Source organism: Lissotriton vulgaris, chromosome 11 (assembly GCF_964263255.1).
Source record: "Lissotriton vulgaris chromosome 11, aLisVul1.2, whole genome shotgun sequence".
Taxonomy (NCBI): Eukaryota; Metazoa; Chordata; class Amphibia; order Caudata; family Salamandridae; genus Lissotriton; species Lissotriton vulgaris.
The window spans coordinates 362,468,163-362,480,175 of NC_141699.1; the positions used below are offsets into that span (position 1 = coordinate 362,468,163).

General features: G+C 44.3%; 1 protein-coding gene across 8 annotated transcripts in view; it reads right to left on the reverse strand.

Moving 5' to 3' along the window:
• KANSL3 (KAT8 regulatory NSL complex subunit 3) overlaps positions 1–12,013 on the reverse strand; it is a 535,939-nt gene that overhangs the window by 182,306 nt on the left and 341,620 nt on the right. For 5 of the 8 annotated variants that reach the window (XM_086943340.1, XM_086943344.1, XM_086943338.1 and 2 more), the window contains 2 exons: positions 5,376–5,549; positions 4,989–5,112 (listed from right to left, as the gene is read on the reverse strand). In XM_086943340.1, the coding sequence (XP_086799466.1) occupies positions 4,989–5,112; positions 5,376–5,549 (298 nt within the window). The remainder of the gene's footprint in view (positions 1–4,988; positions 5,113–5,375; positions 5,550–12,013) is intronic. The other 3 variants (XM_086943345.1, XM_086943341.1, XM_086943339.1) reach the window with 1 other exon arrangement.

A 12,013-nucleotide genomic window follows, 5' to 3' on the forward strand; every position in this document is an offset into this window, starting at 1 on the left:
GGAGATGTCATCTCCGGCTTAGTTCTTGTAACAGAAATTGTAATTCTCTTTTCAGAGGACAATGCCGTTGACGGTTCTGTCGTCGACGGTTGTACACACGTCGACGAGATTGGTGTTGTCGCCTTTGAAACTGTCGACGATCCAGCGTTCGTCATTGTTAAAGTAGTCGTCGTCGATGCCCTCGTCGACGAGACCGTTGTCGTCGTCGTCATCATTATCGTCGGCGACGCTGTAACCCTCGTCGCCGACGCTGTGGTACTCGCCTTAGTCGTCGACGCCTTCGTCGTCGTCAAACCTCCCGTCGACGCTGATGAACCTGCCGTCGACGCTTCATTCTTCGACGATGATCCCTTCGTCGACGAATCCCCCGTCGACGAGCTAGTCGACGAAACCAATTTTAATTTTGACTTCAATTTCCTCGTCGACGGAAACTCCGCCGTCGACGCCTTCGTCGTCGAGGACTTAGAACTCCTCTCAGAAGACTGGGAAGAGGGTTTCTTTAAGGCTGAGACAGTCTTCTCACCCTTGGAAGGCGTAGCTGGTCCTACCCTCTCCTTTTCACCTCAGTGAGGAGATTTGCTGGGACCCTGGCTCTCAGACTCACTGGGAGTCTTTTTTGAGGCCTTAGTAGAACGCTGCACAGAAGGAGAAGGGGAACCCCTAACCCCTTTTGACTGACCTTCTTGAGGAAGATACCGATGGTGTATCCTCACTGTCACTAGAGACAGTATCCTTCCTGGATTTCAGCTTCTGGAGCCATGCCAAAAGTCTACCCTCACGGTCCCGGAGGGTCTTGGTCGAAAAGGTGCAACCGATTTTACAGTCCGCAGCCTTGTGGTCAGGATAGAGGCAATAGATGCAGTTCTTATGCTTATCCTCCACAAAAAGCCTTTTCTTACCACAGGTGGAACATGGCTTGAAAAGGGCCTTCTTCTCCTTGTCAGACATCCTGGAAGGCAGCTAACAATTCTGAAGTGAATCTGAAAAGAATCTGAAGAAAAAATCCTGAAGAAACTCCTTGAAGAGTACAAGTTGAGCAGAGCTTAAAGGAGACTCCCTAAGCACAACGTGCGGTAGAAAATCTGAGGCTCTGAGGTTCCTTCAGGAGGGTTCTAAGGGGTGAGGAACTTCTGATTGGCTGATGCCTAAGTTTGGTCTCTTTTACAAAAAGAGGGTGATATGCTACAAAAGGGAATGAGGCCTAGGCCTTTTTCTTTCTCTTTTGTACCTACTGCTATGGTATTTTTGTTACCGAGACTCCCATTCAGATGACCGGGAATGATACAAAAGCATGGGAATCTATGAAAGTTCCAATACTGGGGCAATACGTTTTCCCCTGTTCCGATCTGCAAAACTCGGGATATTGTACTTTTCACTACTGCCCCCTTGTACTAAAGGGAGAATCCCTCCTGAAGGACACTAGGGCCTTAGTTACCAGTGTCTCATTAAAATCCCAACTATTCCCATGTCCCAGTAATTTGGAGGTGTGAAATTAGTGGGAACTACATCATTTGGGGATGTGTTGAAATCGGTGTTTATGCAACAATTGCAGCATATTTTACACTGGAGTTTTACAGCAGTTGAAATCTTTGGGTGACACACCCACTCAATGCATAATTCTGATAGGCCCGGTGCAAGACCCAGGGGAACTTGATGACGTTTTTGAGGGCCTAGCTTCTTAAAAAGCTCTTGGATTTTTCACTACCCTAGTTCTTCAGTGAGCTGATATCCCTGACACGCACCGCCGACTCTCACACCCTTCAAACACTACTACCATGACTGGAGACTCCACACCATTTCCCTACTCTTTCCATAGTTTCACATCTTCTCACGTCTCCTTTGTATCATTCACTGCACTCAGTTTGTAAATGTTGTACTTTTAATATTTGTAATTAGCCACGTACCTCCAAATTGGCGCTTCTCTAAATAACATTCCTTCCTCTACGGGCCCTGGGATCAGCCTTACCCCCTCCACGCTGGATTCTACTCATTTTGCTACTATGTTATTTTCAGTTGTCTGTGCCACACACTGCGCTCGTCTACATACACTGTACTTTTAGGCCCTCAGTGCAAGTGGATGGACCTGAGCGCTTGGAATATCCATGACAAAAGCCAGAACATCTGGTGGTGCTCTCTCCCTAAGGTCCAGAGGGTGCAAGGCAATGGGGTGCGATCCTGCCCCACAAAGGAAAACCTGCAAACAGTTGTCACTACGAAATGTACAAATAAAGTCAGAGCACAAAATACCTTTAGTTAGTAGCTAACCCTAGGTACTCTGTCAGGTTCTGAAACACTTGGCTACCTGTGTCTCCCAAAAAATGTGTGATACCCATTTTCCCTGCTGTAAGGCCATCATTCTGTGGGAACTAAGTATAACAAGTATTTGCAAAGCAATAGGTCTCGCATTTTATGAGAGTTTAAGCTATTGGCATTGTAAATAACAATGCCTTTTATTTATGCTTTAAAAACTAAAAAAAGGCAATGTTATTTGCAATATCAATAGCTCAAACTTGCGTAAATGCGAGACCTATTGTATTGCAAATGCCTGTTAAAGCTAATACTGGTTCTGGGAATAAAGCTTCACAAGATTAACAAAAAGAATTTAATTAAGTCTCTCTGCAGCCGAGATAAATTTTCCTTGTGTACCTTTGAAGCCTTAGAGCTCCAGAACAAAATCTGTAGAATCTACCTGGTCTTTATTTTGCCGATTTAATGGCTCACCCACCACTGGTGGTGGGGGCCTTTCCAAAATTAGTTTGTTAGGGAAAGCCAGTAGTATTAACTTAATAAAAGCGCTCAGACTTCCATTGCACTTAACAAAAAAAATGTTACTTACTTTTTGGTGTACACAAAATATACCGGCAGATTCCTGATCTGAGGAATATCCTCCAACCGTCACATTGGAGCCAGAAACCTTCGCCCCAGAAATAGTTCTGAAGCTCCACCAGGTGCTGCAGAGAGGCCTAAGCCACAACCTAGCCCACCAAGGATGTGACATCAGGATATATAAGGCACAAACGAGCACAAGAGTGTCAATTCCTGGTACATTTTCCAAACCCCATTGAAACATGACAGCATTTACATCAGTAGGGAATGGGGCATAGAATATGTTTGCATACCTTAGGATCGATCTTAATAATCAGAAGAGGAAGTAAGAGGGATGTGAAGAATCTGCAGCAAAATTATTTATCCAACAGAACAATTGTTAACTGAAGGGAAGGAGCTTTTTCTTGTGAAGGATCGATCTTCTGCAACTTCCTAAGAATGAGTTCCAAAGAATACCCTTCAGGAGGCGAGACTAAATAATGGTGATTACCTAAGAAAATCGTGCAGCACTGCCCTTGGAAAGTATTAGTCACTGTGCGCTTGAGCTAGAGCTCAGTAGTGAGTTGAAAAAGTATGATGTCAGCTACAGGACAGCAACCTGGTGAGAGGCATAAAAGCAGTTATGGCCTTAGTGGACTGGGCACGAACGTCCTCTGGAGAATCTTTCTCGGCTAAGGCAGAGTATATCTTGATAAAGGAGATAAGCCAACATAAAATGGCATGTTAGTAACCGCCTTGCATTCCTCGCTCCAGCAAAGCCCATAAAAAGCCAGTAGTCAATGCAGTCCTATCGGATGCAGTTGAAGTAACAGAATCCAGCACACCAGTATTTCAGCCTATGTAGCCAGTTCTTTATGGAGGAATGAGGAGTAGGGAAGAAGGGAGAAAGTGTAATGGACTGGTATGAGAAAACGGGGGTCTGTTACAGTGCAGTACCCCCCAACACTCTTTGCCTGCCCTTTCATGCAACTTTAACTGTAGAGTTCTGGGTCCCTGCTGTCCAGGTTCCCAGTGCCAGTGTCCTTTCCCTAAAATCAAATCCACTATTTGTACTACCCCCACCCCTGTAAGCCCTTAGTAAGTGGTACTCTGGGTACCTAGGACCTAGAGGCTGAGGACAGTCCGCTGGGACCCCCTCACTAGGACCATGCCACTGCCCCTGCAGCTGTCACGCCCCTGTGAGGTGAAAGAATGACTGAGTCGACATGTCAGACTGCCTGTGTGCCATGCCATCTAGCACTGCCTAAGATATAGGTAATCACCCCTTTTGCAGGCCTTACCAGCCCTAAGGGAGAGTGCACTATATCCCAGGAGAGGGCATAACTGCAGCAAACATTTTATTGGAATTTTCAACAACACATTGTGCACTGCCCTTCAGGCAATGGCCCCACAATTGTTCACAATTGTTCTGCCCACCCAGATTGTTACTCTACCCGCACTCGCAACTAATATGTTGAGATATCCACCTTTGGTGTACATCACCATTCAACCAACAAACCAGAAAGGAAAGCAACTCCAAATTTAACAACATATGGAGACTGCAGTGTGTGCTAAAGAGTGTTGCTGTGTGTAACATGGGCGACCCCTGTGTTCAGGAACGGTTGATACGAGAAGGCCATACCAGATGTGTCTGTCGCTCAGTACACTCTTGGGTGATGTGAACGGGCACTTATTTGCTGCCCCCAGCAAAAGTACACCCTTCCACCCAGGTGTCATCCCAGTTGGCCAGAATCCAGCAGGGCTGAGTCCCCGTGTCCACCGCCTCATGGTTAAGAGACTACTAGCTACCTATCGCTGCATTTCTCCACAGACCAGAAAGCTTATGGAAAACCGGTACTACCCCAGCGTCTGGCTATGTCACGTCTTGTTACCGTGAGAGACACGTTGCAGAGTAGCAGAGTATACCTCTCCAGCATCTGGTCGCCCCATGTGCCCAGGGCCACTAATTGTAGGGCGAGCTCTACCATCACGTCATCACGCACACCTTCCCAGTAAGTCTGTATAACAGGGAAACCCCAGGTGGTATGCAGTAGGGTACTCATTTACTAAATATATTTTTAACAGCATCTGGTAAATATGTATAGTTATCTTTACTAAGACACCTTTATATTTTGCACAGTGTCGGGATTTATAAGGCATAAATATATGCGATAGGAACTTACTTTGCAGCAGACAAAAGGCCAGTGAGTTCCTTAGCCACGGAGGGGGTTTGCCCAATGGTGACAGTGAGGGGCTTCACAGTAGTACCCGAAGGAAACACAGGAGATGCTTCAGCACGAGAAGCTGCTAGAAAACAGTAAATAACATTAATTATTACTAGAACCCACCCAAGCACTACAGACCCACTATGTAACTGGGTGAGACAGGATTTAGAATGCAGCTTCTATTACATGACCCCCTCGGTCCAGTAAAATTCTTCTCTGTAGCAAAACCGGAGATTCTAACTTAGGCATGCATAACACACGGCTCACGTGGTCACCAGAGTCATCTCCACTGAAGATAATCACCGCAACAATTTATAGCATGAAAATGTCCACTTTATAGCTCACCTTCTTTTGGAGTTGATGTCCCTGTGCCATCTCCGTGTGAGACAATGGTGACTTTGATTTTTGCACGTTTGGAGTGTTTGCTGTTTAGGGTTGGACTTGGGGTCTGACGTCTCTTCAACATTGCCCGGACATCATCTTTCTCTGGTCCATCTGAGTGCTCACTAGACATTGGCACTAAAGACGGAGGACAGATATAATAGCCAAGTCATTGTTTCCACATTAAAGAACATAATATTCTGCCATTAAAATAATTCTTTCATAATTTTCCCTGCCTAACAACTTAGTCATTAAACTCTTTCACTGGTATATTTCCATTTACAAAAACCAGTGCAGGATCATTACTGCACCTTGACAGCACAGGGATACTCAGATTAATAGAACTCCCATGAACAGAACACTGAACTGAGGTACACCATCATGAACACACCACTGTTACAGAAGTAATCTTTCATTTACATCACTTTGAGGAAAAGTATTTGTTACCAGAAAGCTATACTGAGATACCCACTCAATAACGTATCACTGCACAAAGATATGCAGCACCTGTATATTTCAATACTCCCTCATTAACACCACATTATACAGTGTACCGAAATCGTTAACACTACAGTGGGATACTCTCTTGCTCACACACCACTATACATCGAGCCTCCATATTATAGCTTTATAGCCTGTCGTAGCAGGCAATACCTGGCATTAATGGCCCGCTCCAGCGTTTGGAGAAGACCTTTAACAGGGAAGCAGGCCTTTAATGGACAGTATAGCACAGCTACGGCAGACTATAAAGCTATTAGAATATTCCGCTCCATAAAAGCAGAATGTTCTAATTAGTCAAATAAAGGCCTCACAGAGCACAAGGGGGTTGACATCCCCCCGGCTCTGAAGCTTTTGTTAACAGCTGCTGCTTTGAATGTTCTACAACTAACAACCATGTGCAGGGCCACTGTGGTTAGCTTTTGAACATTCACAGCAAGAGCTGTGAAAAAGATGTAGTCAACCCCAGGTTCTCCTCGGCTTGGCTGAACTGTAGTTCAGCCAAGCCAGGGAAACCCAGGAGCTGAACAGCATTCACCTTTCCCTTCACCTGAAGCCCTAGTACCACTGAGCTACATGGGGTGGGGGTTGGGGGGTGGGGGGGGGGACGGTGGGGTCGATACGTGTCGTCTCCTGCAGGCCTCTACCTTTTTGTCCTCTGCCTAATGGATATATTTTTGAGAGGCAGGGGAAAGAGAAAGGCAAAGGTTGTGTATTAGGACACTGAAATGTTGAGAGCAGCGGGCCTATTCCAGTTCAGATAGGCTGCTGTTGCTCCATTGTCTTCAACATTCCAATGTTCTAATTAACATTATTACACAAGGACACCCTTGTGATTAGAGTACTATGCAGGGATACTTCTTCCTTAACATTACTACATGTTGAAACTCCGTCACTGGCAATACCACAAATGAGTAATACTTTTATTACATTACCACAGAGGGATCCCTCTTTATTAACATTACCACACTGGGATACTCCACACCCCATTACCATCACTACATAGGGAATGACCCTCAATAAAACTTTTACATAAGGAAACCCCATTTTGGTGCATTATCACTAAGCAATCCTGTCAATATTTAAAAGAATTTTAACACCCCCTAGGCATTTGTTACCTTTATCCAATGGGAATATTTGTCAATGTTACTTACCCAGTAAGGATCTGTATGTGGCATGTACTGCTGTAGATTCACATGCTGTGCGTACTCCTGCCATCTAATGTGTGCAAGATGTTTTTCTGCGAAAAGTCTTTCAAGCCACAAGGTACTGTGATGACTCCTTTTGCTGGTAATGCACATGGTCATCGACTCAATTGTTAGACCACTTTCCCCGCATGGCAGGTGAGGATAGAAAGTGGACTAAAGCAATGCATATAGAGATGTCCATGCAAAAAAGAGGAAAGTGAGATAAAAAGATCATTGCAAATGCCATAGGCATCCATGGAGGAGGGTAAGCACATGTGAATCTACAGCACTACAAGCCACAAATAGATGCTTACTGGGTAAGTATCATTTTCTGTTCAAGGCATGTGTGGCTGTAGTTACACATGTTGTGCAAAGACTATAAAGCAGTCCTCCCAGAAGGGGTGGATAGCCTATCAGATTTGCAGTAGATTGAAAATGTGTACAGAGTTCTGCTTGGCCAACCTTGGCTTGTTGGTGGGCCAGCACATCCACACAATAATGTTTTGCAACAGTATATGGTGTGTACCAGGTAGCTGCTCTACAGATGTCAGCTATTTCAAAGTAAGCTTTATTCGATTTTGAATTAAAATCATAAAAGCATTCATATGACATTTATACATACAATAATAAAAATGACATATACATAGTCAATACAAGTGGGAAAAGCTTACTAGATCCTTAAAAACATTTTTCATAAAAATTCATAAGAACAATAATTAAAAAACAAGCATTTCATTTAAGGGCCTGAGTGGGCTGCAGCAAGAGGGTCAGTTAATACATTGAGTTTCTAAATATTATAACAGATTTTAGAAAGCAAGAGACAGCATAAACAACATGATTTTCTTTTAGCTGTAACATTTTCGTGTATGCTGATCTACATTTTCTAACCCCCCAACGTTTGAGGAAAGGCAACAGGAATTTTTTCCTGGGACTCGTATATAGCTTGCAGAAAAACCTAATGTGAATATTGGACTGTGACGAAGTACTGTCACAGGGACATATTAGTTTCGGGGAAGACCAATCGTTAAGGTTAGGCAAAGTGACCAGGCGGAAGAAGGTGCCAAGACGTAACCGGGTCAACAGCATTCGAGGATAGGGATTTTGTACCAAGACGAGGTAGGATTGTAATCCCTCAGTTGGTGTTATTGTCTGGTAGCTTAGCACTGTGTTTTTAGCTTTTTCAATATTCCATCTAGCGGTTTCTAAGTGGATGGTTATCATTTTTTTCAGTGCTAGCCTAGTTATCCCTTCTAGAGTTGTTGGATTATCAAAAAATTCTGGATGTCCTAGTTCGGAAAACATAGATCTCACATGAGATAACCACTTAGCATTAGCTACACCGTCTAAAGCCAAGCAGTCTTTAATGAGATCTCTATTAAAAACACATTTCTGTGTAGACCAAACCTTGTGCCAAAGCAGGATGGGGGACATCTTGATGGTATCGCTAAGATAATTGACTAGATAAATTGATTTTCACAACTTTGTAGGGAGTGAACTTTCTCGATGCCCCAGATGCCTGCACCATAGGTAGCCGTAGCTATGCACTTTGCTCGGTAGATCTGGATCAATTCTTTAATCGGTTTACCACCAATTTTACCGGCAAAGGCGCGCAGCGCACCTATGGTTCGACTGTAGGCCAGCTTCCTGGCAGCTACGGCCGCCTTCCACCGGCCCCATCTATCAAACAAGATTCCAAGATAGCAGAATTTATCTGTTATAGCTATTTTGTGATTATCTAGGAATATGGTACAGGGGGTTCTAATAGTCTTCTGGGTACAGGACATCATGAAAGTTTTAGAGATGTTTACTCTTAAGTTTCTTTCCCTCATGTAACTTGTGAACCTGTTAACTGTGCGCTGTAGACCAATTTTGGTCCTAGACATGATAGCCGCATCCTCGGCATATAATAGGATGGGCACCGGGGAGCCATTAACAGTGGGATAGTCATTAGGCAGGGTTGAGAGAGTCTGGCCAATAGAATTAATATAAAAAGTAAAAAGCAACGGTGCTAAAATACAGCCTTGTCTCACCCCTCTTCTAATGACAAATTTCTCCGAGCATTCCCCTTGTTTACCATACCTAACTCTGGCCCCTGCATCTTTATAAAGCTCCCTGATAAACATAATAATACGATCATCGACCCCTATTTCGCCTAGCGTGGACCACAGAAAAGCGTGGTCAACACAATCAAATGCAGAGCTAAGATCGATGAAGGTTACAAAAAGGCCTCCGCGTTTGGCATGTGAGTACTTAGAAATAAGTAGGGACAGGTTTAGGCATTGTTCTATGGTCCCTAAACCCTTTCTGAACCCGTATTGAAATTTGGAGATTACATTATGCTCTTCCTCCCAGAGTTGGATTCTTTTTAAAATTATTCTTCTTGCCACCTTCATAAGACCATCCAAAAGAGATATTGGCCTGTAGCAGGTGGGGTCATCTCTGTTACCTTTTTTTAAAATTAGGAACCACAATAGCATCCGACCAGGTGGCAATAAACCCACATTGATTTCCCATATTAAGTACATTTGTGAGTAGGGGGGCCCAGAAGTCTGGCTCTGCTTTATAGACGTCCACCGGGGTGCAATCCGGTCCAGGAGCTTTACCTGGGCACTTTCCCTGATCGCATCGTGAACTTCCTGGATGGTGAAGGACAGGTCAATAGGATATGGGTTGACAGACGCATACTCTAAAGATCTATCTGTAGATCTAATTTGGGCTGAATTTTCTGTCGGTAGGCCCACCCCGTCTGGTGGTAGGGTTTCCCCAGGGGTAAGATGATTGTACAGTTTACTAAAATGACTTGCCCACAGTTCGCCAGTAATGGCTACATCCAAGGTGTTATCGTGATCCCCTGACTGGTACAAAGGTCTTACCACCCTCCAGAAAGCAGAGCTATTCCTTTGGCTTGAAGCCTCCAACAGCGACTCCCAAGCCTCCCTTTTCAAAATCTGTTTCCTTTCTTTGATAGTAAGTTTATATAGTCTCCTAGTCTGGCGTATTAATTCTAAGTTGTTTGGGCTTGAGCGTAGAGCTCTTTTTAGTTCTTTGAGCGCAGTGGTACATTTGTTATCAAACCACCCATGTAGTTTTTTAATGTTCCCTTTAGGTATTCTAACCAGCGCATTTTTAATGGAATGCTGTATATTTGAAAAGGCAGCCATTATGGTAATAAGATCATTATTTTCATCTAGGCATGCCGAGATGTCGGCGATGCACGAAGAAAAGAGATTTTTAAGAAAGACTGCTGGTATAATCTTTTCCCATTTAACAACATATCCATTGACTTTGGTTAAATTAACCTTGTGAGGATAGGTGCATATGCCTGCCTTCCTTGGCTTATGCCCTATCAAATTTACACCGAAAATCAATGGATAGTGGTCACTCAGTGGCTCTTTCCCTATTTCCCAATAGGTTATAAACCCAGGTGTAGTTGGGGTGATTAGGGCAAAATCTATCGTCGAGTTACAACCCCTGCCATTAAAAGTCGGTGCGAAGGGAACTGGTGGTGAGCATACATGATTGACAAATGAAAAATCAAAATGAAATACAATGTCGTTAAAAAGAGACCCCATCTTGGTGTGGGCGAAATGTATGGGACCATCCTCCCCGTAATCTGACAGGCCGCACAAACCTAGTTCATTTGACGGGCAGACAGTACAATTAAAGTCCCCCACCCATACGATCAAATTTTCCCCTGTAGCTTCTTCTCCCAGTGAATTAATACAGCTCAAAATTTCTGCCATGGTAGGTTCCATTTCGTTGGTTAGCATATTATTATAAAAGTTCACCAAAACAATACTGTGTGAAGTGCCCCACTTGAAAGAAAGTATTTGGAAAAACTGTCTGGAATGAAAATTGCGGACTTTCACATCCCCCGTAGTCGAAACATAGATACAGAGACCCCCCCTGTTACGTCCCTGAGTTGAAGGAAAGGCAGGTGAGTGAAAGGTCTGATAGCCTAGCATATGAATTTCCTCCAAGAGCCAGGTCTCTTGAAAGCATAGTATGGCATGATTTTGTATAGTCTCTAGCCAGGGTTTATGGGCGATTTTATTTCCTAAGCCAGCTACGTTCCATGAAAGTAGGGTATGAGGGCTGTTACTAGGTCCCTGACGATTAGATCCAGGGTTCCCAGTTAAGTCTAGGGTATGCGGGGGATCAGTATGCAATATATCCATAATCACGGGGGAAAGTTGATTATGTGCTTTTAGGGATAATTGTAGGTGACTCCTTTCAGGGTATTTTGACGCTAGGAGTTCTCCTGTTTGTGAAGATGGCGAAAACCCTCCCCAGGTGTTTAAGGCTATTTCAGATGCCCTTGAGCTCACTATGTCATTGGGTGCTGGCTCTTCTTCTGGCCGGTTGTGGATGGATATTGATGTTTTATTTAGAAAGGAATTCTCATCATGCTCAGGGAGCGTTGCTTGTCAGTCCAGGTCTTCAAGACCTGACAAGGCATCATATCTATTAGCCAGCGGAATATGCCAATGGGGCACATATGCGGGCCGCGAGACAAAGTTACCGTGCCCCCCCCAGGCACTAGGATTTCTTCTGGGTGGTCTTGGCCTCGGGATGTGCCACAGGGTTCTCCTCGGTTCGATGTTTATATCCAGTAAGGACGGAACAAAGAGGGGCCGAGAGGAGTTGTCAAAAGAGTATCCATCGTGCTGGGGTGCTACTAAGTGCTGGGGGTAGAAATAACTCAGGTCCCTTGTGGAGATACCATTTGCCCCACGCATGTCAAACCAATCGGTGATGTGAGTTACCACCCTAAAATCTCTAAAGTTGATGGCGATCACATCTCCTGGGATGTCCTTTGGCCTTTGTCCTACCCACCACAAGCGCCTCACATTCACTATCTCCCCATCCAAGTGGGAAGGTAATGGTCTGTTATTTCTAAGCCAGTGCGTGACCTTG